Consider the following 27841-nt stretch of genomic DNA (forward strand, 5'->3'; position numbering starts at 1 on the left):
GGGCGACTAATCTCCCTGAACTGCCTTCCCGCCGGTGAGTGCTTCGCTTCATGAGGAAACTTCGGACGACTCTGGTAAATGAAGCACTCAGAGTGCCATCCCACCGGCGATTTGCATTCCTGCCACAGGGGAGGCAGTTCGGGAAGATCAGTCGTCCCGAAGAAGAGGAGGTTTGTCGCCGGAGACTTATCTCCCCTAATCGCAGCGTGGCTCTGCCCTTAAACGGATACATTTTCTGAAGCTATCCAACAAGGGTAATCTTTATTTTCACAAACTGAACAGTCTTCTGTAGTCATTACAACTGGTAAAGGAACTTCCATGTCATTTATCTTGAAAAAGCAGATGTTGCAAAGCCATAATACAAATTTCAAGATTGGCCTTTTGCTTCACAGTAGAAGTAAATCGTATATTTTTTTCACCTTTATGAAAGACCAAACATAAGCCAATTCTTCATGTTCACAACTGAAACATACCTGTATTACCATTTTCTGACCCTTATCTGTACTTATGGATACTTTATCTGCCCCACTACTTATTCAGTTACATCATCAGTGTCATTCTATGGCTACTAAAGCAAATAAAGTTCTGTCTTGCATAAAAAAGGGCATTAACTCAAGGGATGAAAACATAATTATGCCTCTTTATAGGTCCCTGGTGAGGCCTCATCTGGAGTATGCAGTGCAGTTTTGGACTCCAGTCCTTAAGAGGGATATAAATGAGCTGAGAGAGTGCAGAGACTAAGTGCAACTAAATTGGTTAGAGGGATGGAAGACTTAAATTATGAGGGTAGACTGACAAGGTTGGAGTTGTTTTCTCTGGAAAAAAGGTGCTTGTGAGGGGACATGATTACACTTTACAAGTACATTAGAGGACATTATAGACAAATAGCAGGGGACCTAGTGGATCACCGTACCAGAGGCCACCCCTTCAGACTAGAAGAAAAGAACTTTCATTTGAAGCAACGTAGGGGGTTCTTCACAGTCAGGACAGTGAGGTTGTGGAATGGACTGCCGGGTGATGTTGTGATGGCTGATTCAGTTAATGCCTTTAAGAATGGCTTGGATGATTTTTGGACAGACATAATATCAAAGGCTATTGTGATACTAAGCTCTATAGTTAGTATAGGTATGGGTATATAGAATGTAATTAAAAGTAGGGAGGGGTGTGTGTATGGATGCTGGGTTTTCATTTGGAGGGGTTGAACTTGATGGACTTTGTCTTTTTTCAACCCAATTTAACTATGTAACTATGTAACTATCAGGTGTTGGCTGATATATGTGTGCCAGACATCGCAAGATGTCTGGGAGGGAACAAAATCTGTTATTAGGCTATGGGCACACAGGGTGAAGGCTCTGGCTGTTGCCACCTGTTCAATTTTGACCTGAACAGTTCAGTTTTTTAGGTCTGTTTGGGTCTCATCTGTCTGTTTGGGTTTCTGCCTTGTGAATAATAATTTGGTCAATAAATTAAAACATCTAAACATTATTATACTCACCGTGATTTGAGAAATGCAGGCTGACAATTCACTGTTCCTCTTCTGCTGCACTGCCTGCACCAGGAAACATTACCTCTGCTTTGAAATTTGCTGCACCTGCCTGCACCCACATGAAGCTTATGATTCCAGGTGTAGGCAACGCTTCAGAAGAGGAGCAACGGGCATCGGATTCTCTGTCTGTGTTTTTCTGCAGAAAGATAGGCAAAATAGATCAAACTGTTACAGACCACTTGGTATACAGCTAATGATCTTCCAGGTTGAAGTTTGTACAGTTCCTAGGCTAAGACAAGGTGGCAACAGGATCCAACAACTATGTGACATAGATTTGTCGTTTTAAGCCACCTTGACACTTTGGGGGCTTAACAAAAAGTGACTTGAGTGCAAATTTTGCTTTATATTTTTATACATTTTAATATTCTAATGTGTTCATTTTTCAATCCTATTTTCAGATGATTGTTTTTTGGACTACTGTGGCTTCATACATTCAGGTTTTGTGGGGGTTTTCTAATGTGTGATACTCAAGGACGCACATATTCCTCCACGTTTTCCCACTCTTTTCCTTGTATTCCATGTTAGATGAATTGCTGCAGGTCTCTGCTCTAAGTTTTGGAACATAGAGACCCTGTGCCATAAATTCCATGTTAATAAGATGCTGCAATCTGCACCTTGACCCTGATTTTTTATCCAGGCTTTTCGTGATCTCTGTACTTCTGTCTGGGGTCTTTGTAAATGACCTGTCCTCTTGTGTTTATTTCATCCTATGATTATTCAGTAGATGCCATTCCAGGATTATTGATAAAAAGCATACAGTTAGTATCTCCCGTGCCCCTCGGTGCTCTTTGCCACTTCTGTCTTAACAAAAAGTAATACTTGAGTGCAATTTTGCTTTATACTTTTATACATTGTAATATTCTAATGTGTTCATTTTTCAATCCTGTTTTCAGATGATTGTTTTTTGGACTACTGTGGCTTAATACGTTCAGATAAGCATTTGTTGGGTTTTTCTATTGTGTGATACTCTAGGGGTAATTTACAACATAGAAGGTAAGGTGCAAAGACGCGCACATTCCTCCACGTTTTTCCCACTTTCCTCCTTGTATTCCACACTAGATGAATTGCTGCAGGTCTCTGCTCTAAGTTTTAACATAGAGACCCTGTCCCATAACTTCCATGTTATTAAAATGTTGCAATCTGCGCCTCACACCTTATTTTTTATCCTGTGGGAGACTTTTTGTGCCATTTAGGGATCTTTGTAAATAAGACAAATACAAGAGTCCTTTGCACTCAACCCATTATCAATATATTTAAGACAGCGACATTTTGTGCATACTGCTACTAAAAAATGCCTTACCCTTTAAACAAAACAGGGATTGTTTGTCCATATATTGCAATATATTTAAGCTGGCCAACTACATCAAAGTCATCCCATAGCTGGCCAGTCCTACACTCAAATTGCATCTGATTCGTTAAGCATTCTATTGCTTAATTGTACATTTTACTGCGTATCTTGACAGCGCTATATAAATAAATGATGATGATGATGATTTTACACAGGCACTAAAGCTGGCTATAGACGCAAAGACCCGATCTTATGAATCATCGATTCGTGCAATTTTCGGACTGTGTGTGGAGAGTCCCAATATTTTCCGTCCCATAGAGATCGCCATTTGGTCGACCGGACAGGTCAAAAGATTTCTGTCGGCTGCTGATAATATCTCTGCATGTATTGTCGATCGTACGATTTTCAGAGGTAGACTGTCACTAGCTTTTGTCGGACATAACTTTCGTATGATTGCTGTCAGGGGCAGAACATTGGCTGATCTGTTCTTTCACGACTTTATTTGATCTGAAAGGTTAGTGGCAGGTCTGGAGATGGGGTCTGGAGGATTCGAACGATCGGATCTTTGCATCTATGGCCAGCTTAAGTTTTACCTGCAACTTGAGTGTATTTGTCTATATGAATGTTGTGGTCACAGCCTCATTGCATCCCCTCCTAATGGTTTTAAAAATGAGCACAACTTTCCCTTGTTTGTCTTTGTAAATAAGCCTTTTCTGATTCTTATCCTGGCACTGCAGGGCTGGCCATAAAATTGTAGCAGCACAATAAAGGGCTTCTGGCAGCCTGAAATGTTGCATCTGTTGAAATCTGTGCCCATTGTTCTAATACAGGCTTTGCTTTGGAACATCTTCCCAGTGCTGTACATCTGTGCTTTTGGGAGCTCTCACACAGGGAGCCCCTCCTCCCACACACAGACAGCCCCACCCCCAACAATCCACAGCGGAGAAGCAGGATTAATCCATCTGGCTGGGAACTCAAACACAGAACCCTCATCCTGCCAAACACTTATTTACTAGAGATACGGCAAATCTGCGCTCTCATCTCCTCCTCCAGGCTCCACACAGCAGTGAGTATCCAGCCTGCACCTGCTCCATCCTCCTTCCCTCTCCTCAGCCATTTCTGCACTGCACCTAATCCCCCCATCATGCTTTTTATTTCAGGGCTACCCAACCTGCAGTCCCTGCTCCAAGCAGCAGCATTTTGGCTGATAATACCAGTTGTAGTTCATGAGTAACTGCAGCTTGACCCTTCCTTCCTCATAGACCTGCATTCACTAACACTATTCTCTTCCCCTTTGCTATATATGTTCTGTAAATATGAATATTTTTCATGCTGGGGACAGTGGCACCTCAGTAGCCTTCCTACCCCCGTGTTTTACTGGCCAGAATTGTATTTAATACAGTGGTGCCATTTATTTACAGTGTGTTGTCAGTGCAGCCTGTGAAATGGTATATATTTATATATATATATATATATATATATATATATATATATATATATATATATAGTGCCAACATGTTCCACAGCGCTGTACAGAGATGATACATCATGTTGGTAGGGCAGCCCTGCAAATGTTTTCAGTAATATATACCTTACTTCTTTACTTATTCTATATCAAGATACATGATGAAGGAAAACAACTGAAGAGATAATGTATTGAATATATTTCCCAGTCTCCTAGCAAACCCCAGTACCACTTTCAACTGTTTTAAAAATCTCCATTGGAGGTTCTATTGTATTGTGGGAGCCACAGAAGCTAAATACTCGTGTCCAAACTCACCACCATTTTTAGCTGTGATCTCAGACCACAATCATCACGTTATGGATCACGTGGGCATCACAAGAAAAGGAGTAACAGGTTGCTGAGGAATGATACAGAGAGGAATTATTCAGGAGCTATGGTGCATTATTATGAGCAGTTATTTTGCTCATTTATATTATTTTGACATCCAACCGTGCCATTTTTCATACAGTGATATTTAATATACAATTACTGTTTATGCAGAATGCCATGCTGTAATAAGCTTTACATAGGCCTTGGACTGAATGTCTGATCAATTTATATGTCAGTTTATAAGAACTCTTTTTTTTTTTGCCTAAGATGCCAAGAAAAACTAGTTTGTTGTTCGACAAACCCCCAGGGTGGGTAACTGCTGCTGGGCAACGCCAGCCAAACACCCAGGTGGAGGCCTGTACGCACTCCTTTAACTACCTAATTATTTCTAATGCTTTCCTTTAATCAGCAGAATGAATACTGTATACACAGGTACCTTGGGGAGAGAACTTCCTTCTATGTAGTGGTGTCTGCTATGAAATATACAACTTTGTAGAACATATTAATGTTAACAATTCAAAGCCTTGCTTCTTATACTCTCTATATTCACTGTCTGCACAGTACTAATTCTGTGCCTTTGCTTATACTAAGTATGGGCATTTGGGGGCCCTCCGGTTGTTTTTGTGCTGCAACTACTGGCATCTTAGTAAAAATATTTTGAGGGCTGCTGCTTACCAATTTATGGCTTACTCAGAAAAAAAAGATATCTATAGCATAGTATAAGAATAATGGATTGTTCTCCATATTATAAGAATGTAGATAATACTATAATTGAATTCCAGTTTATATACAGAGTAATATACCCCATATAGAAAATATAAGGATAACAGAAAGGAAGGCATATAATGAATTCCCTAATCTGGTTTTATTTTTTCATTTTGAATGATGTCAGTTTGCCAGCATCACTGAGCTTATGAACCTGTTGTATTCTTGTAGAACTCTCTGTGGCTCGTTTATATACTTTGCACAGGGCAGAATGGTTCGCACAGTGAATATAGTATATGAGTGGTGAGTGGGGTATTTAATGTGCACGCAGATTTTTTTTGTCCGTAAGAGCATTTTGTAAATATGTCAAAAATTGCTAATAGAATAGGGGGTCTATGTAGGGTAGGGGGGTAGGGTTCTCCTTTAAGACCACAAATGAACATAGTTTAGCAGGAGTAGTGTATGCTCAGAACCTCACTGTATTATGAATATTTTCCTGGTTTCACCAATACACAATATCTATATAGTATTCTGCCTCTTTAGACCAAGTCAGCAGCTTTATCTACCCTCCTCTCTGATTTCCTTTACAATAGATATTTGGCTGAAAATCAACCAGATATATCAGACATGTTTAAAAATCCAGTTCCTAGAGAGGTCAATGGCCTGTGATGGTGCCCATTATAATCTGATTGTTGCCTCGAGGGCTAAATGAGGAGCCAGATGATTGGATCTGCCTGATATGGCCCAGGATTGGACAAAGCACATATTTGGGTGAGATAGGTGAATATAAAGCAGTTCTCATTTTGTTGAGCCTAAGCCCACTTAAATCTTTTTCTCTGCCCATGACTTGCGGCCAACCTCTGAGGCTTCAGTTTTATTATTATTCTTATTTATAATTGCTTATTTTTCTTTACAGTTACTCTACTCTTTATCAAAGAGTGAAGTCTGAGATCTCCACAGTCCACTAGAGTGAAATTCCGCACCTCTCCATTCACTTCTATTGCATTTTTAAAGGTGTTTTTATGAAAGGGTGAACTTTCACTTTCACCCATTGATAAATACGCTTTTAATAATCCTATAGAAATGAATGGAGAGAGGTGGAATTTTACTCTAACGGACTGTGGGATTTCACGCTTTGATAAATATACCCCCTAGTCTTCCATTTGATTAAAAAGCTGCTCCATGGTTGCTAGGTTAATTAACCCTTAGAAAATAGGGGAGAAGCAAACCCAAAATAAATATACACAGATGTGAACAGCCACACTGGTAACCTACTGCAAAACCCAAAAGAAACACACCAATAAGGGTCAATTTGGGGGATTTTACTAAAAACCACAGTTGAAAAAATACCAAAAAGCTGCCTCATGTGCCATAGGACTTAGTTATAGCTGTGACATCAGGTATATGTAGATACTGTGTATAAATACAATACATCTCTTTGCTAAAATGTAAATATTGTTTTCAGTTTGAATGATGCAGGGCTGCTATTTCTAAACCTACTTTTGCACTGGGACCTCAAATAACTTCTACATGTCGTTCTCCATTCTGTCATACTGAATATATTAAAGGAGCAGTAACATCAAAAAATAAAAGTGTTTTAAAGTAATACAAATATAATGCAGTGTTGCCCTGCACTGGTAAAACTGGTGTGTTTGCTTCAGAAACATTACTATAGTTTATTTAAATAAGCTGCTGTGTAGCAATGGGGGCAGCCATTCAAAGGAGAAAAGGCTCAGGTTACACAGCAGATAGTAAATAAGCTCTGTCTGTCTTATGGTGTTATCTGTTATCCACTATTTATCCTGTGCCATATAGCCATTTTTCAATTTCCGCCATTGCTCCACAGAAGCTTGTTTATATGAACTATAGTAGTGTTTCTGAAGCAAACACATCAGTTTTACCAGTGCAGTGCGACACTACATGATATTTTCATCACTTTAAAGCACTTTAATTTTTTGGTGTTACTGTTCCTTTAATTGGGTCTCAGGACCCCGTCAAGGGTGAATTTTCGCCAGTGAACGATCCGCCACACTTTGCACCAGTTCGTCAGGTGCAAATTTGTTACCAGTATGTCAATTCACTAAATAGCGAAGTTGCGTCTCAGCAGCCGAATACTGGCAAAGTTTCGCTGGCGTTAATTTGTCAGCACGAACATTTCTTAGTGATCTTTCGCTAGCGTTCAATTCTGCCAAGCGAAACTTTGTTAGTACTCTTACCCTTATGTCGATAAGGGCCACTTATTATTACAAATGTCCAAGGAATCAAAATAAAGACAAAAGAGATCCTCTAATGCCCTAGACATGAGCCCAGCCTAAAACAAATGTGTCATGCCCATCAAATGGTTGGGAACAAAAATCTTTAATAGTTAAGACTTTTGAAAGCAATCCCGCTTTAAAAAACACCAGTGTTTTTTTACAACTTTCATGACTTTCCGGCATACAGGATATGATGTCACTGACATAAGATGGAGGAGGATGTAGCTTCATCTTATCAGTTTTCCAGGTCTAAGGTGGCGAAGGAAACTCTGGTGAAAGGGGTAACGTTCTGTAAAATTCACACTATTGGAGTAACGATTGTTCGCCTGATCAAAAATATGCCTAGCGATATGCTAGCTAGCGAATTCTCGTCTACACCTGTTAGTAAATTGGCGAAGTCCCTGCAGATGAGATTTCTGGCAAATTTTCGCTATCGACGGCCACTTCGCCCTTTAGTAAATCTGCCCCAGTGACTGGCCACCCTTAAGGTGGCCAAACATGCTACAATTACGATATGTCCCACAACCATTGGTCATGCGAAAGATCTTTTATCCACTCTACTAACGCTAAGAGCTGAATTGTCAGATATGCAGGTAAAAGCAAAAATAATTCTTTAGCTCTATCTGATGATTCAGCATTAATGTTACAGTGTTGGGGATGGGAGCCTTCAAAGGTGTGTGATCAAAATTTTCAGTCCTGCCCGATAGACGAGACAACCGTTATCCAAGGCTTTTTAGCAAAATCAGTTGATATTGGTCATCTTGTCTCCTACCACATACACAATGATTATCGTATGAAAGATCTTTTGTACAATAATATCAGTGCATCTATGGCCACCTTTACATTTGTATATTGTACCACCTCTGCTCTCATGATGGCTGTCCTGGAATAATGAATCATTATAAGTTGTAGCCAACAGGCTCAGTGTTCTACCAATTCAGGTATTTTCGGAGCAGGCTAATGTTGACCCCATAATCCTACACTAGTGCTAGTACTGAAGGTAGGGTTGCCACCTTTCCCTCCCAATGAACCCCCGTGGGGAGGCAGTTATGCAGTGGGGAAGGGCCATGACATTGTGGGGAGTGACTGTGATGTCGGGGCTATGAGGTGGCGATTGGCCGATCGATGTGTCAATCCCAGGAAATCCTGCGCGGTTTTCCTAATTTAGACAAACACTGCAACTGCCAACCTAGCCTACTCACTGGTAAAATGTATTGCATCAGTATGGGGGACTACAATACATGAGATCCAGAAGTCCAGACCCCTTGCTGTATTGTAGTTATAGCACTGCACCCATCCATATAAGGGTTATATGGACACTTTTGTCTTAATTGTGTATAATTTATATTAACACATCAATGTTTATTTAAATACTTGCAGTTAGAATCTGCATGTTTTTTTTCAGTGCATGTCTATTACATATGGTTGCCTCCAAGTCACCTTAACCATTCCATAGCAAGGAAGGCTGTGTTACATGTACAGTATTTACTCCTGAAGTTAGGCAACCACTAGTTATTTTAGTTGCTTTCACTGGGTTACTGTTCCTCTTCTTCAAACAGTGCACAAACCAATGGTACTGTTTGCTTAGTGCCCCATGCTATCATTTACTTTCTTCCCCCCCAGTGCCCCCTGTCCCCAATTCTAGTAGGCCACATGTGCAGTACAGACATTGTGAAATGTTTTGTAGTGCATGTTCATTATCAAACTTAAGCTAGTTTTCTAAAATTCTACTTTTTTAATTCCATTCTTTGAGTAATACACCCAGTGAATGCCCAGTGCTAACAGCAATCCCTTTACCTCTACCCTGCAATCTTACTGGCACTTTTCTGGTTAAATAATTCTCAGCGAAACATATACAGAGTTGAATTTGTATTATGTCGAGATAGTTGTGGAATTGGTTCTTAACTACAGTACATTTTATGCATTAGAATGATGCCTCGATGGAGATGGCTGTGTTTGGCAGCTTTGCTTATGGCAATAACAGCAGCTGAAGCCCATAGTGAACAAGATGAGGATTCGGAGGATGTTTTGGATGATACAGAAGACTTCAGGGAAGAACCCAAAACATTTTTGCAGGTAGGTTGTATTCATTCTCCGAAGAGTTTTCATGAACAGCATAACTATTCAGTCTAACTATTGAGTCAATAATCAAATATGCTCTACAAGCCTATTATTATTATTTATTAGATGTATACCCAGACAGTATACCTTAACAAAAAACAGATATATTCTTTCTTTAAATGAATAAATAACCTGGCACAAAAGCAAGTTCTTGTAATGATCAGTGCAAAATATCAAGATCTAATTTATTCTGAGGTTGTTTCAATTTTGTGTCTAGTAAAATAAGACTGATCTCAGCTTGCCATTTCTAGGTCAATTAATCTATTTAGGTATGTATTGAATTCATAAAAGTGCATTAGATTTAATTGTATTTGTTACACCATTAAATCTGAATATAAAGATTATTTTTCATATGTTCTGTTAATCAAACTGTAGGTTGAATACAAGACTCCAGTTCCTACAGGTGACGTCTATTTTGCAGAAACCTTTGATGACGGCACACTTAATGGGTGAGTAAGGAGAGGCTTTTTTTGCAGTTTATAAACAATCTGTGCCGTGGCTTTACCTGGTCATTAGTCCCAGCCTTTGTGTAGAATTTAGGGGTTAATAAAATAATACTTCAGGAGTTTTGGTGATGCTTCGTGAATACAATTTGGTAGTAGCCACTACAGATTCGGCCCTGCATTTTTGGCAAATTTTTGTTGTAACATGTCTTCTATATACACAAGCAATTCATTATGGCTCATAGGAAACATATTTCTTGGTAGTGTAGTTAGCAATTATATACCTCTGTGTATGACATAAACCATTTGAGCTAAAAGTGCTCATTAAAGGAAAACTATACCCCCAAAATGAATATTTAAGATACAGATTAAAGATTCAAATTAAGCAGCATATTAAAGAATCTTACCAAACTGGTATATATATCTAAGTTAATATTGCCCTTTTGACATCTCTTGCCTTGAACCACTATTTTGTGATGGTCTGTGTGCTGCCTCAGAGATCAACTAACCAGAAATACTGCAGCTCTAACTGTAACAGGAAGAAGTGTGGAAGCAAAAGACAGAACTATGTCCGTTAATTGGCTCGTGTGACCTAACATGTATGGTTTGTCTGGTTTGTTTGTGTGCACCATGAATTGTAGGATCCCAGGTAGCGGCCCTTTTTTTTTTTTTTTAAAATGGCAATTTTCTATTTATGATTACCCAATGGCACACACTACTAAAAAAGTCCATTATTATGGAAATGGTTTATGTACATGAAGCAGTTTTTTACATATGAGCTGTTTGATGCAATATCGTTTTAATGAGACCTATTGTTAAGACTGACCCATTGCAAACCGTTTGTGGTGCTTGTGCCATTATTGATATTGTGATGAAAATGATGAAATTCATGCACAAAGCAGTAAGAAAGACGTGCTGCAAATAACAAGGCAAACTTTATGTGAAGTTAAAGATACATGTAAATATTGTATTTTATTAGGCCGCATATGTCAGTTTATCCATCAGCCATTTCTGTTCGTGCGTATTTACAAGTTTAACTCTTATTTATAGTTGGGTGCTTTCTAAAACAGTGAAGGAAGAATTTGATGGAGAAATAGCTAAATATGATGGTAAGTTATTTTACTCCTTTTCATTTAATTATATTTGCTTCATTTCTAAAGACAGAATCATCAACAGCAGCCTTGTAATAAAAGGAGATGTTACTTAAATTGAAGGTAGTGGTAGTACACACTTTTGAATGTTATTCACTGCTGCAGAACTTAAGCTTCATAAAACCTTTATATTAAACCATCTACTAGTTTCTATGTGGTCAGTAATATGTGGCCATCATGATATCTATATCATATTGTATTAAATAATAATAATAAAATGCAGCACACAGACAGGGTGCTTATACTTGGGGGAGTTTGCTATACACAATTGAGTTGGTGTGCATTGCATAACGTTATTTTAGGCAACTTTCTTTATTTCACCTATTACAAAACCACAATATCATTCAGCCAACTTAACTGATTATTGTAATTTTGTTCTTCAACATGCACAATTCAATAGCTTGCTGATCCCTGATATTTTATACAATTTGGATACATTGGATCAGAGGCATACCTTTATTAACATTGATATAAATTAACCCTTGTGCAATATGCCACAACAACCTCTGATTGGTAAGGGTTACTGCATTGGTGCTAATGTGCATGTGGGTTTGTAAATGTTCCCTAATTATCTTTTGGGGTATATAAAGTAAATAATGCTCATCAGTATAATTTTCAGGTTTCTTTTCAGGCTTGATACTTTTACATTTCCTTTGCCATTATAATAGAGTGAATATCACATTTTTATTATATTAATAACGTAGTGTATCCAGGATAAAGCTGTCAGAGCTGAAAAATTATGAACATATGTAATAATGCTATATATTAGCAGTGCTAATCAGGTGATAATGAAGAGTAAAAGAGCTGTTTATTCAGATACTATCCAGTAAGGGCAGTGTGTTGTGAAACTGGATGGGGATAGACAAATAATGCATAGAAGGAAAGCCGGATGACTGCTAAGGGATTCTAAAGCATAGACAGAGAGCAGATGCTGCTGCTCCTGATGTACCAGTGCCCTTATAATCCTGCATTCTGTGAATAGGCAGTAGGGCACCTTCAGATGTGGTCACATCAAAACAAAAGGCAAATTGGATTTTGTCCTCTGAGAGATACTGGGCTCAGAACTGTAGCCAAAGAGAAAAGTGAAACACGTGGGAAGAAACATGCAGTGAACACAGTAGGGTCATTTATAAAATTGGGCAAATTTGCACCTGGGCAGTAATCTATGGCAACCAATCAGATCTTTACTTGCATTGTTCTAACTTGCAGCTGGCTAAAAAAGCTAATCACTGATTGGTTGCTATGGGTTTCTGCCCAGGTGCAAATTGGCCCAGTGTTAATAAATGCTCAAGTGTCCAGATACCCCATTTTTAAAGAAGGTGTAGTAATTGACAGCAAGCCTATTTGAAACAACAGGTTCATGCATTGAAACACAAATTGTGACACCAGGATAGACTACAACTGTTAGCACATCTTCAAGCATAACGAACCTCAGCAGCCAGAGGATCTCCGCTGTGCATGAATTAATATGTATGTATATGAAATATCTACTAACTGAAGGTTCAATCATTTGCTGAGAAAAGGATACATGGATAAATTATAGAATTTTACCTACTATTCCTTTGCATTTCTTTGTTGTTTGTACGGCAAACCAGTGCCATGGAGTAGTATCCGGAAGGTATAATGCCATCACATTATTATACTTTTTTAATAACTCCATAATATATTTTTAAATACAAATCTTAATAGCGCTGTGCTGTTTTACGTTTAATAGATTTGTTTGTTCTACCTCATTAAAGCTATTTTATTTTCTCCATTTTCTATATGTACTCTATATACTGCATATGCTCTAAATAAGCCTTTCAGATGATTGTTATATTGATCCTGTCAGGAATCTTGTGAACCACTTGCTCTGCTGCTAATTGTATATATACAAGGAGTGTGTATATATATTTGGCACAAAACTAAAACTGCAATACCATGTTAGTCAGTAGCAAAAATAACAAATAAAAAAACAAACAGGCCTGAAGAAGGGGCCTTGGTGCTCCGAAAGCTTTTTTTTGTTAGCCAATATAGGTATCACTTCTACAATACTTTTTTTATTTGTTTTTTATTTGTTATATATATTTGGAAATATAGATTTATAAATACATACCCCCAGTCCAAGTAATACATTTTAGGAGCTACAGTATATTTAATGCTTTTGCCCCAAACTACACTACATAAATATTATGACACATTGTTCCTGACATTAATACACACTTCTTTTTTTTCATATTAGGCAGGTGTTAGAATATTGGTGGGGGTTGAGGATTTGTGGGAGGCTTCACTAAGGCCATGCCCTAAATTTCCAGATTTGTCAAATGGTAATAGTGGGAGTAATGGTTGCAAGACTGGTTTTCCAGTATATAATACAGGGATGCATGGAAAACATATTTTACAGTTAGAAAGAGCACCAAATGGGGGGAAATAGATCACCTTGTGGGAAAGAAAAATGGCTGACAAGTAATTAAAGTAAGTTTGATGTTTGTATATCTGCTTGTACCTGTACCTTTCCAATTGATGAACATTTGTTAGTTATATGTGTTCAATATATTCAGTGTTATACCCATAGGCAAGTGGGAAGTGGAAGAGTTGAAAGAAAACAAAGTTCCAGGTGACATGGGACTTGTACTGAAGTCTACAGCAAGACATCATGCTATTTCCTCTAAGCTGAAGAAACCTTTTACTTTTGACAAGCCTCTGATTGTACAGTAAGTACTCTCTACCCTGCATTTTATCTGCTATAGCTGCACAGATTCCATGTATGTTTTCATTGTGCTGAGCACAATGACAGATGTAGCAGATAACAAATAATTTATTATATCATTTTATATCTATCTATGTGTTTGTATAGATTAGAATAAGAAAGGGGATGATAAGTAAGCGTTCATCTTCAATAGTGTCCCTATAGACCCCAGGAATCAGAAGTAAAGATATATATATATTTATTTATTGACCTCACAATTCAATCATTGCTGTGACCTTTCTCAAGGGTCCCCAAAACAAACACAGTAAAAGGTGACAGTGTTGACCAAAACATTGAGTGTATATACATACATATACAGTTTATATAGCTAGTAAAGAGAAGCAGAGCTCCTGAAAAATGATGAGCCTGTGTACTAGTAGGGCAGCGGTATAAGAATACTGTAGTCACAGCAATATTTATTTTTAACAGGTAACATAATTTATTTTATATATTGTGACAAGCTGGCGGCTTGACCACGTAACTTTTAGGGGGGGATTAGTCAATGGCGAGCAGGCAGCATAGGAGAAAGGAGCATGAAGACAGGGACACACAGCTTCTTCAAGGAAAATACACGTTTATTTTCCTACTTTTCAAAGACAGTCAATAATCCACATACACAGGGGTGACCATTTTATCATTCAAACAAATAATAAAATAAAAACCTAGCCCATTGGGCACTACCTTCACACCTTGAAGCAGTCCCTGACTAGGCTGGGCCCCTGGTGGACTACCAGCAAACAAAACAATTGTTGTGGCTCACCCCTGTACTCACAGTCTTTGAGTGAACCTTTTAGCCTCCTGGCTTTTCTTCAATGTCCCACACAGACAACAACTTGGCTCTTAGACACAGCCACGGGCTCCCTCTGCTTCTGGCAGGATCAGGCGGCACTCCCAGCTCCTCTGGGAGTTCCCCACACAGCCAGGTCTCCTACCTGCTGTGCCCTGTTGAGAGACACACTCTCCCATTCCAATCAACTTTAAATAGTCTTTCCACAGGACAGCTTTCCTGTGGAAGGTGAACTCCAATCTCTGGACTGGCTCTATGGAATGGAGTCCCTGACTACTAAAGTCTTTAAACAGAGCGCTGATTCTCTGTTTCATAACTCCCTTCCTGGAGCCTATCTCAGTCCCTGGGGCGAAATTAAAGGCTAGAGTGACCTTTTTCCTCCTTTTCCTAGTCACTCTACCACAATATATAATATATGGGGGTTCTGGGAACATAGTAGCAGAGTGCTGTACTGGGTTAGTCATTAACTAGAATAGTAAATAGTTGTTGTGTAAGTGATATCTTTTTTTATTTATTTGCTAAACCTAAAAGGTTGAGTCCTATAGCTGACCTTTTTTCCCCTTATCATGTAGGTATGAGATCAATTTCCAAGATGGCATTGATTGCGGTGGTGCATATATCAAACTTCTGTCTGAGTCAAACCATTTGAATCTGGTGTGTGAGTTTTACTGATATTGTTTTTTTCTCTTGGGAGCAGAATGAATATCCTCCACCCTAAAGGGTGCTGTTTACAAATTTGGCCAGTAACATCTCTTCTTGGCAGGAAATTTGCTCCAGCTGCACAATATATGGAATTGACTTTGTAAGATCTGTGCACATGTATATCTATAGTTGGGACACACGTGGTGGGTTATTTAGTAAAGTCCGATTTTTCTGGTCAGACTTTTAAATAGGAAAACACCATTTTTTTGGAGAAGAAAAAACTTTAATTTTTTCTGATTTATTAAACCCCGATGCTGTTAAAAGTCAGAATAAAAAAGTACTCCATCTCAAACCTACCGAGGTCACATAGAAGTCAATGATAGATATCACGATCTGCATTGGGTTTCGTAATAATCTTAAAATTTTGTGGTTTTTGGACTATAATCCGGTTTTCGGTGGTCAAATCCGAAAAAAATGTGTATTTTTACAATTTTATCGAGTCTTCTTCTGCACCAGATTTTTTCGTGAAAATGTATTGATAAATATGAGAAATTTTCAGACTTTGATAAATAACCCCAAATGTATTTAGCGCAGCATAATGCAATTTGATTCAGAACAGACTGACCTGTCAGAGTACCAAAATATTTTATGTGAGCCCAGGAAGAGACACAACATACTATCTTTACAGCTTACAGCTGCAGTGAGTGGTGTATCTTTACACATATAAAGGCTTGTGTATATGTCAGTTGTTCCTCTTTATGACTAACCTGGCAACTTGTACCATTGGATTTGACACTGGGACAAGTTAAAACCTGGGCACTTACATATCAGGGGTATGCTTTTTTTAAATGTGAATACCTTTTTCCATACAGTCTGACCACCAGAGGCCACTTTTTTTTTTATAATGGATAGAATTTCATATTTATATAACAAAGTCATATTTGTATAAAAATGTACAAATGGACTTATAATTCTAAGAACTACACTCCTGAGATCTACACCCATGCTACTAATTAGATCAGCAATTATGGCAGTTCTTACTCTGAATAGACCCAGATGTGGAGCAAAAACTATTAAGATAATTTTATCGAATTTTAAAGAAGAAAGACACTGTGTAAGCGCCTTAAAAACAGTTGGATGCAACTTTCCCATAATTAAAGTATTCATTATTTTGTTTCATGTCTCATGCACTGTGCCTCCTTCGGGCAATGGGACTTTTTGATTGCTTTGGTATACTATCATTGTGTGGTTTTGGTATAATCAAGATCAGTAGCTAGAAAGAGAAGGATGAAGAGAGTAGACTAAACATCTTAATAACAAAGAAATTTCCCTAAAAATTGTATCTCACATGAGTAGTAACTATAGAAGTGTTTTCTGCAAATTAAATCTACAATGTGTCTTCTTTCCACAGGATGAGTTCCATGACAGAACACCCTATACTATCATGTTTGGGCCAGACAAATGTGGAGAAGACTATAAAGTGCATTTTATTTTCAGGCATAAAAATCCTGTGATTGGAGACTATGATGAGAAACATGCAAAACGTCCTGAGGCTGATCTAAAGAAATACTTCACTGACAAAAAGACTCATCTGTACACTCTGAGTATGTTCATCTCTGAGTAAATAAGGATGGAGTGCTAACATATTTCTGATACACCTGTCTGGAGTGTATGTTCACATTATTAGTAGGGATGTAGCGAACAGCGGAAAAAATGTTCGCGAACATATTCGCGAACTTGCGTCAAAAATGCGAACGGTTCGCGAACGTCGCGAACCCCATAGACTTCAATGGGAAGGCGAATTTTAAAAGCTAGAAAAGACATTTCTGGCCAGAAAAATGATTTTAAAGTTGTTTAAAGGGTGCAACAACCTGGACAGTGGCATGCCAGAGGGGGATCAAGGGCAAAAATGTATCTGAAAAATACATTGTTGACACAGCGCTGCGTTTTGTGCCGTAAAGGGCAGAAATCACACTACGTCACTCAGGTGATGTTTCTGGACACGGAATGTGAAAAAGCTCACACAGCTAGGTGGCACTTGGTTAAAGACTGGGCAAACAATGCCTGCAAGGGCAACGTATACAGTAGTGGATACGGAATATATTATTGCTGCTGTAAAAACATCACTCAGGTGATGTTTACGGACACGGAATTATTATTGTTATTTAGACAGAATGTGAAAAAGCTCACACAGCTAGGTGGCACTTGCATACCTCCCAACTGTCCCTCTTTTGACCACTCAACCCCCTGTCCCTCTTTTGTACTGGAAAGTCCCTCTTTTCTCTGCACTGAACAGCCAGAAAAAAAACAGTTTCTAACTTAATTAGCTTTTGGCAGAGAGCTCAGAACAGCTAACAGGTGCAAATAAGATACTTTGTAACAATTTTGACTCTGGTTGGTGCTGGTGGTGGTGAACTACTAGGAGGAGCAGCACACCAGTCCCACTCCCCAACACATCTAGACTAATAGCACTGGGCTCTTACAGTAGCAAAGTAAAAAAAACAAAAAAGAAAATAAAAGCAGTCCTTACAAGGACTATTGGGTTACAGGCAGCAGTCAGCAGATGAGAGATCAACAGCAGGACAGCTGCCCACAGCAGCTACATACAGAGCACTGTAGTAGAAGGTAGATTACTAGCCAGCAAAGCTACCTAACCTAAAATGTCCCTCAAATCCCTGCAGAGTTCTGTCCCTACAATACAGAGCAGTATCAAGTAGATTACTAGCCAGCAAAGTTACTATCAACTGTCCCTCAAATCACTAAACAGCTCTCTCCCTACACTAGCTCTTCCAAGCACACACAGGCAGAATGAAAAAACGCTGCAGGGCTTCAGTTTATATATGGAAGGGGAGTGGTCCAGGGGGTGTGGGGGTGGTCCAGGAGGGAAAGCTTCCTGATTGGCTGCCATGTATCTGCTGGTCTGGGGTGAGAGGTCAAAAATAAGCGCCAGCTAAGGCGAACCCAAATTGGCGAACGTCGCACGACGTTCGCGAACATTCGGTGGACGCGAACAGTCGATGTTTGCGCGAATTAGTTCGCGGGCGAACAGTCCGCGACATCCCTAATTATTAGTCCACTATTAATAAAAACCTTTAATACGCCATCAGAGTTGTACTGCTTGAAAAGCAAGAAGGAGATGTGCATGGTACTCCCTGTTGACTTTCCTCATGAACCAATGAGACATACATAGTAACATAATAAATTAGGTTGAAAAAAGTTTGAAAAAGTCCATCAAGTTCAACCTTTTAACTAATTTAACCTGCCTACTGTAACTGCTAGTTGATCAAGTTTATCTAGTTGGTAAATAGCCTAAAAAATCCTTTGAAGGAACTTCTTCTCTGCTACCTTCCCCTTCTGCTGCCGGCTGCAATTGTAGCTTTAGAGCATAAAGTAAGGTATTTTGGTTTTGTTTGCGCATGTTTTTAATGTGGTGATTGAGCTTTTTTCTGTTTTAAATATTCATGTTTTCTAGTTACATTTAATTGTACAATTTTTGTTGCGTGCTATTGTATTTTATATTGTGATGTCAGTATTTAGAAACTCTCTCTATCTTACTGTTTTTTTTTCTTTCAGTCGTAAAACCAGATAACACCTATGAAATTTTAATTGACCAAACGGTTGTGGGCCAAGGAAGTCTAACAGAAGATGTTATCCCTCCACTGAATCCGCCAAAAGAAATAGATGATCCCAAAGACAAAAAGCCAAAAGAGTGGGATGAAAGAGCCAAAATACCAGATCCCAATGCAGTCAAACCAGATGACTGGTAAGTGAGTTGCTCCCAAGAATGTCATACAGTCCCTCATAGAAGATTTCTGGTTAAATAAGGGATATTGGCCTAGAACATAATATTTGTACTTGGATAGAGAACAGGCTGATTACAAATTTGGTTAATGGAGAATTTTCTAATTGAACCAGTGTTAGTGGGTTACCGGAAGGGACTGTCCTCGGTTTTTATCTGTTCAGAAATGACCTTGAGGAAGGCATTGTAAGTACTGTCTCTTGTAATATACATGCTGAGTGCTGCCACTTAGCAAAGTGATTTGACTACATTGGAGAACTGGTAAATACAAGGTTATACAATCTGTTGGGCTCCTCAATTGTGAAGCATTTTTGTCTAGCAGCTCTAGGCGGTGTCATTTAGTGGCTACTAATGTGTGTGAAGTACTGTTTTGCATAAAAATGTCATTACATTGAGGGATAATGTAATGTTTGCTAGGGATAATTTGGAATGGCTGAACTGGATGGACTATTGTCTTTTTTAACCTACATTAACTGCAGTACAATCTCTGCTGATCTCTGCTGGATACAGGCAACATAGGAGCCTTTATTACATGTAAATGCTGCTAAAGAGTTTACTATCTGGCCTCAACCTAAATAATTAATGTATGTGCATTGATTCTTGCAGTCACAGTTTTTTCTCTGTTATTTGTCGTTGGTTCTAGCTGTAAGGACCCAACAACAATGTGATTCACCTTTAAGGTAACTTTTAGTATGGTATAGAATGGCTAATTCTTAGCAACTTTTTAATTGCCCATTTTTTCTATTGCCTTCTTCTGACTATTTCTAGCTTTCAAATGGGAGTCACTGACCCCATGTAAAAAACAAATGCTCTGTAAGGCTACAAATATTGTTATTGCTACTTTTCATCTTCCTATTCAGGTCCTCTCCTATTTCTATCCCAGTCTCTCAAATCAATGCATCGGGGCTAAAAATGCAAACTGGATTGCTGCTCAGAATACTCAGAATACCACTCGCTACATAATACTAAAAGTAAATTAAGTTTTAAGGTGCACAACCACTTTAACAGTCTATAGGTGAATAATTCTGTTACATTGTAAAAACGATTGTCCTCTTTTCCGATAATATATTTAAATGCATTTATTCTATTGCAGTACTGTATATTGCTTTTTGTTCTTGTTAAAGGGATGAAGGAGGGCCTGAAGAAATAGAAGATGTAAATGCTGTTAAACCCGAAGGATGGCTGGACAATGAGCCTCACTTTATTTTGGATATGAATGCAAAGAAGCCAAGTGACTGGTAAATGTTTCTGCTTCATTTCAGGTTTATTAAATCTGTGTTTTAATTGCATCAAGACTTAATAGCCTTATCAGATAAAACTTTGAATCTCTCCATGCCTCCATATGAGTGTGATGGTCAGTCTCAACTGTCTTTATGGAGAAGGTCTGCCACTATTCAGACCTAACTAAATTATGCCACAGAGTCAGGCTTTATTTCATATTGTCATCTGTGATCAGTACAAGATGCAATATTCATTTTATTTGAAACTTGTGATTTCCTAGCAGTACTGATATCACTTTAAAGGGCATGTAAAGGCAAAAAAATAAAATCACATTTTTACTTTCTTTAATGAAAAAGAAATTAATAATTAAAAAATGTGTACTGTTTTTATAAGAAATCTGAATGCAGTGAAATTCTCCCTTCATTTACTGCTGTGGATAGGAATTGTCAGGTGGTCCCTAACTGCTCTGCAGGGAAACAATCATACTTATGAACAGCAGGGGGAGCCCCCGCCTTACTTCCCAGCCATGCAGAACTCATGCCATGCAGCTTTGTTTATGACGATCCCTAAGCAGCCCAGACCACACTGAGCATGTGCACAGTCTTAGTCTTGCAAAGATGTTTAACAAAGTTACAAGATGGTGACCCCCTGTAGCCAACTTTGAAAACATAAATTATTTGTTTGATTAGGCTTGTGGTGCAGTAAGTTCATGTTTATATTTAGTATACAAAATACAGCATTTCTAGCCTTATTCTATTTTAGACTTTACATGCCCTTTAAATATACAATTAATCTGCTTCACCGTTTTAAAGAAACAGCAACACCAAAAAATTAAAGTGATTAAAAGTGAATATACTGTTGCCCTACACTGTAAAAACTGGTGTATTTGCATTGGAAAGTCTAATTTAGTTTATATAACCAAGCTTCTGGGTAGCTGGGGAAGCAGCCATATAGGGTTAGGCCACACGAGGAGATTCGGGGAGATTTTGTCGCCTGGCGACTAATAGCCTCGTCTTTTGAGCGACTATCTCCCCGAACTGCCTCAGCGTTTTCCCCGATAGGCTACAATGAAAAGTCGCCTGCGATAATGTACATGCGGCGATCCGTTTTCAATAGTCGTCCAAAGTTGCCTCAGTGAGGCCTCAGTGAGATAGTCGCTCAAAAGACGAGGCGATTAGTCACCAGGCGACAAAATCTCCCGGAATCTCCTTGTGTGGACTAGCCCTTAAAGCTGAACAAAGAGAAAAGACACAGTTTACACAGCAGATATGCCTTGTAGTATACAATGAGATTCTACAAAGCCCATCTGTTATCTACTCTGTATCCTGTGCTTGAATGGCTGCCCCCATGGCTATACAGCTGCTTGTTTATATAAATTATAGTTGTGTTTCTGATGCAAACACACCTGTTTTACCAGTGCAGGATAAAACTACATCACCTATCCATTCCTTAAAGGGGACAACACAACATTATATATTCATTCCTTAAAGGGGAACTATCTATAAAATGAAAATTTAATATAATCTTCAGCATACTGAAATAAGAAGTTTTCTATATACAATCCATTAAAAATTCTGCATTGTTTCTGAAATAATCAAGTTTAACTTCACTATTCCTCTCTCAGCATCTGTTTCTCTTCATTCTGTCTTCTGTCTTCATGCAGGAGTTGGGTGTCAGATCATCATTGACAGTTAAATCCAATATATTTTATACGGGAGCTTCCTTTCCTAGCAGATGTATTAGAGCTCACTCAAATAACTGATTCCAGTACAAACAAAATCTAACAAAATAACTGCCTTTTGCACAAATCCTGCATTTAAAGAGACATGATTTCTGAGAATTTTAATAGAGTGAGCTCTAATACATCTTCTAGGCAAAAGAAGCCCCTTTATAAGATATATTGGATCTAACTGTCAATGACAGATAAGCTTTCTATGGATTTCATTGCCAATACCTGGACAGGATCCTTTGGATTACCATTTGTGATTCACTGCTACATTTAACATGTGACTAGTTGTTTCCCCAAAATACAAAATTACTTTTGTAGAGTGGCCTACAGCTACTAAGCAGCAAGAACCTGGGAGATTTACAGTTCGATCTTTGCAGCTGACATTGAGGGGCATATTTATCAATGGTCGAATTTTTTCTTAAATAACCTCCCAGTTAAGTTGTGGGTATATTCAAATTTGAAATTCCACCTGATAAATGGGCCTCTGACTGTTGTCCCTTGCTATTTCATGACATTTCAGGAGTTTAATTAAAATATATGTTAACCCCGTTGACCACTTTGCTCTTTGTAGGAATGCTGGAATGGATGGGGAGTGGGAACCCCTCTACCTTCCCAATCCCAAATGTGAAACGGCTCCTGGGTGTGGTGTTTGGAAGCATCCCATAATAAAAAATCCAGATTATAAAGGCAAATGGAAGCCTCCTTTGATTGAAAACCCCAATTACCAGGTAATCAGTAATCCAGCACCACACTGAGAGATATTAGAATTGCATGCAGTTTATCTGATTTATTATATTGATACAAAGGCCACTTCTTCCTAAATGCTGGTGGTAGTGTTGCATTGTGGGAGATAAACATACAGCCTCTGTTAGCACTAGTAATAGAATAAGTAGGACTCCAGGACTCAGTGCTGATGTTAATGTACTTCATTCCATTCCCATCACTGATTTGTTCCTCCAGGGTATCTGGAAGCCTCATAAAATCAAAAATCCACATTACTTTGAGGACCTTAATCCATTCAAAATGACACCGTTCAGTGCTGTTGGCTTGGAGCTGTGGTCAATGACATCTGACATTTATTTTGACAACTTTATCATCTGCTCAGACAAAGAAGTGGCTGACCGCTGGGCCTCTGACAGCTGGGGCCTGAAGAAGCTGGTAGCTAGTGCTAATGAGGTAGGTTTAGCACTGGATAAAAATAGAATATTTTATAGCAAGACCTACTTGGTGAATTGAGTGTGCTTTGCATAATGAAACTGCTAGTGAGGTGGCTGTTGTTAGACTGGGGTGACCATAAAACCATGAGCCCACTCTCCAAATTGTTTTGCTGTCTCTGTTGACTTTTTTATTCTCTTAATCATTTCTCTGTACATTCTATATCTATGCTTTCTTCCATTTCTCCTCTTTGTTCTCTTTGAAATGGGGAATGTTCATGGTATTGATATACAAGGCAAATGGTTGGGTGATCAGGAGGGCTCACTAGGTCCACTGGAAGTTCTTCTTGTATTTCTGGAGTGAAAACTTAAACTGTAACTAGCTTTACTTTTTTTTGGTTTTAAAAGTCAAACCTATACTTTACAAGATTCTAATACACAAGAACTTTAATTATCCTTATACATGGTGCTTAGCAAATTCATTGGTTATAATCTGTGCTTAGTGATCTAATTTGTGACACACAGCTCACTGAAACTGAAATAATGTACCCATTGTTGTATAATATGACGATATTAGAAGTCACATTGGAGATCTATGACATGAATATGGTAATAGAACTCCTCAGTAACTTATAATATCCTTATAATACACAAAAGCCATGAATATCCTGTGAATTATATTCTTATAAACGGTGAGTTCTGATGTCATCAGTTATAAACAGTGAGTTCTGATGTCATTTATGTCACATGACTCACTGAAATTTGTGTATTATAATAAAGTACCCCCAGTTGCAAAACATGAGGATATTAGAAGTTACCTCGGAGTTCCATGACCTGTATAGAAACACTCGGCCTTCGGCCTCGTGTTTTTATATGGTCATGAAACTCCTCGGTAACTTATAATATCCTTATATTTTACAAGAGGAGGTACTTTATTCACTATATATTTTACAATACGATGACAGGAACTTTCAACTTTAAATTTAGATTTTGGAAAAAAAGGTAAAAAAAAATTAAAATGTAAAGCAATTGAAAAAAGTCTTTATTTCTGGAGAACAATCTAAAAAATGCACTGAAAAAGTGTCTGGCAGGTGAACAACCAAAGCAGCCCTTATAGTGAGTGTTTTTACAGGTATGGGACCTGTTGTCGAGAATGCTCTGTACCTGGGATCCGGATAGCGGATCTTTCTTTAATCTGGACTATCATACCTTGCTTCCAACAAGGATTAATTATATTTTAGTTGAGATCAAGTACAAGGTACTGTTTTATTATTACAGAGTAAAGGGAAATCATTTTTAAAAATTTGGATTATTTGGATAAAATTGAGTCTATGGGAGCTTTCTGGAAAACAGGTTTCTGGATGATGGATCCCATACCTGTACTATATTTGATTTGTGAGAAAGTGAGTGGGGTGGAGTGTACATGCACATTTCCTAATGTAACAACACAGTACACATATAGATACAGTTTTCTGATGATTGCAGGAGTTCCACCTAAACATCAACATTTTTCCTGAGAAAACAGATCGCTCATTGCAATCATACCTAATCAAAAGCAAACCTAAAATTAATATTTCTGTACTGTTATGATAAATCATCCAGTAGAGGTGACAATAGTAGAGCCTTGAGACTTGGGGGCAAATTCACTAACCTCTGAAAATTTGCCAGCGACGGCTTCGCTCACAGCGCAACACTTCGCCAGGCATAGATTCGCCAGGACAACGCTAATTCACTAAAATCTGAAGTTGTGCCCAGGGTGCCGAACGCTGGCAAAGTTGCGCTAGCGTATGTTAATCTGCAATAGGATGAAGTTAGGGAACGAAGTACCGCTAGAGTCTATCTCATTTTCACTAGCGAAGTTACTCCAGCGACCGTTAGTAAATCGGCGAAGTACTGAAATGACGTCACGCTGGCGGATTTATTCACTTTGCCCTTTAGTTAATTTGCCCCTATATATTCTGCTACAGAAAATGTAATTGTCATATATTTATAAAGCACAAGATAGGGTCTCAGCAGGCAGTTCTGATGTTCAATTTTTGTGCAATATCTTCATGATGTTCTTGTCAATGTGAGAAGCAATTTATTAAATATTGCAATTTTATTCTCATCTTAGCCAAGTATGTTGAGCCAGCTCCTGAGTGCTGCTGAGGAGAGGCCTTGGCTGTGGGTTCTGTACATTCTAACAGCTGCTCTGCCTGTGGGACTTCTGGTGTTGTTCTGTTGGCCCAGAAAGGTAAGGACATGTCATATACTATTTATATTATTATCTGCTCACTACATTGTAATGACGAAGAACTAAGAAGACCGAAGAGCCGGAAGATGGTGCCTGTGAGCTCCACTGTGCAGACTCTGCAAGGAGAGTTGAGTAAAGAATTAGGGGCAATTACAGGAGTTAACATCTTGGCTGGTGGGAGCAGCGAGGGGGGCTATGCAGGGTAGGGGTTAGCAGTCTTTATTAGTAGGGGGGTTTGTATCCCCTTTACGAAAAAAAAGCAAATAGATAATTGGCTGCTATGGGCAGCCAATCAACCAAAGTTTAAATATGCAACTACTCTGGTTTTGGTTGCGCTGCCTTTGCATGTCGCAATGGTGCCCTGAACTCAGCATTTTATTTGAACATTGCTAATTTGGATGTTTGGTTGACTATACTATATTGAGCTCTAACTTTCCTAATACTGTAGCTAGGATGTAACTGGCTTAACAGTACAACACCCATCAACGGATATGCTGCTCTGATCAGCCCTAGAACACGCACCAGCTGTTGGCCGTCCTTATTCTAATTAATTGCAGGAGCACAGGTAATCACAGAAGAGGAGCCTTTCATTATGACGGTCAAATCAGCTGTGATCTGGGATTCTGGGGCTTAGAATTTTAGAATACTTAGAACTTTGTTGAAGCAAAGCCATCTTATGTATGAATGCAGTGCCGTGTGCAAAGTGCCGGCATTCGATGTAACCCCTAAGAAAAAAATGTGAATTACTTAAACTTTGTTCTGTACAAAGCGATTGAAATTAAGGGGGCGGTAGAATGAAAACTCCTTCAAGGGAATGCCAAAAAAACGTGATTGTGTGTAAGAGACCTTATTCCTCGAGTTCCTCAGTATGATCTTTTACAGAATACACATAGTTAAGTGAGCCATTCACCCAATTGTAATAAAAGGCACTAAGTTTGCTCAGGAGCAGTAACCCATAGCAACCAATAAGATATTTGCTTTTAAACAGATGACCAGTAAATGCTTCCAGCTGAATGGTTGCTATGGTTATAGCTCCTGGGCAAACATTGGATTTTACTTCATAACCCCCCCTAATAATATTATGCCCTCTAGTGGCAAGAGGGGGTCAGTTTGATCAGAAACCCAGCTCACAATCGGCCAGTTTGATTTGTTTCCTCCAGTTATCTCTCCTCCCACACATCGAAACATACAGATAGTTTAATTAATTTCTCATGATTATGACTCTGTTGTGTGTGAATGAGATTGAGATCTTAGGTTCTATGCATCGTTGGGTCGGGGCCCAATGCTACTGATGATGTCAGTTTGATATATCATATATAAAGAATAATGATAAAACCATTTTCAGTAGGTAAAAAGTCTAGTTCTGCCATTATGTTGGGATGTACCATGTAAGTATTCCCAGTGTATCTATCAGGACTAATACTGCATAGTGTAAATACAGACTTTCTTTCTTTGCAGAAAACAGAAGAAAAGGAAGAAGACTTTGATTTTAAACTGAGTGATTCATGTGATGAAAACTATTTGGAGCTACAGTCAAATGCAAAGGAAGAGGTTGAGGACGGCAATGAGGCTGGTGAGCTGAGAAGAAGGAACAGGGAAACAGTGTAGGGTTAGATGTTCCCTGTCTCACTTTTATTCAGCTAAATTCCAAAAATATTCAAAGTCTTAGGATTGGTTAATATATGAAAGGTTCATTTTATAGTAAGATGTGCTGACTTGCCCAATACAGTCACTTTATCAATTTTTAAATGTTTATTTTTCACATTACAACTATTGTTTATGCTGATCAGCCTCCAATGACACAAAAGTTGATCAGCCAAAAGCAGCTGAACTTCTTCAAAGTGCATATGGGGGGCCTGCAATTCCTCTGCTGAAATTGTTGTTAAATTGGATAAAAAAAAGATGAAACTGCTGTTTATCCTCTTGAATTCCTCATTTGATCTATTATATATCTGTCTCTATAACATGTATCATAAGTCTCTCTAGTTGTTGATTTCCTGGATGAGAAATGTAATCTTTATTCTGTTGTGGCAGGGAATGAGGAATATGAAAATAGCGAAGATGAAGGTAATGAAGAGGACGCGAGTGTAGAAGAAGAGGAGGTTACTGCAGCAAACCAGTCTTTGACAGATGATGAGGTATGTTCTAGAGCAGGGCTGTCCAATTGTCGCATTATTTGGCCCGCGGGCCGCATTATTTGGCCCC

General features: G+C 38.6%; 1 protein-coding gene across 4 annotated transcripts in view; it reads left to right on the top strand.

Annotated features, from left to right (window-relative positions):
* The first annotated feature begins 3714 nt into the window (after positions 1 to 3714).
* clgn.S (calmegin S homeolog) overlaps positions 3715 to 27841 on the top strand; it is a 29467-nt gene continuing 5340 nt past the window's right edge. Inside the window, exons 1-15 of one of the 4 annotated variants that reach the window (XM_018243289.2) lie at positions 3715 to 3900; positions 5967 to 6144; positions 9557 to 9704; positions 10125 to 10198; positions 11243 to 11301; positions 13898 to 14036; positions 15431 to 15512; positions 16912 to 17104; positions 19074 to 19263; positions 20424 to 20537; positions 22821 to 22977; positions 23210 to 23425; positions 25517 to 25636; positions 27095 to 27209; positions 27671 to 27774. In XM_018243289.2, the coding sequence (XP_018098778.1) occupies positions 6113 to 6144; positions 9557 to 9704; positions 10125 to 10198; positions 11243 to 11301; positions 13898 to 14036; positions 15431 to 15512; positions 16912 to 17104; positions 19074 to 19263; positions 20424 to 20537; positions 22821 to 22977; positions 23210 to 23425; positions 25517 to 25636; positions 27095 to 27209; positions 27671 to 27774 (1743 nt within the window). In that variant the 5' untranslated portion in view covers positions 3715 to 3900; positions 5967 to 6112. Of the gene's footprint in view, positions 3901 to 5966; positions 6145 to 9556; positions 9705 to 10124; positions 10199 to 11242; positions 11302 to 12658; positions 12814 to 13883; positions 14037 to 15430; positions 15513 to 16911; positions 17105 to 19073; positions 19264 to 20423; positions 20538 to 22820; positions 22978 to 23209; positions 23426 to 25516; positions 25637 to 27094; positions 27210 to 27670; positions 27775 to 27841 lie in introns of those variants that run through there. The other 3 variants (XM_041579567.1, XM_041579568.1, XM_041579569.1) reach the window with 3 other exon arrangements.

Source organism: Xenopus laevis, chromosome 1S (assembly GCF_017654675.1).
Source record: "Xenopus laevis strain J_2021 chromosome 1S, Xenopus_laevis_v10.1, whole genome shotgun sequence".
NCBI classification, from domain to species: Eukaryota; Metazoa; Chordata; class Amphibia; order Anura; family Pipidae; genus Xenopus; species Xenopus laevis.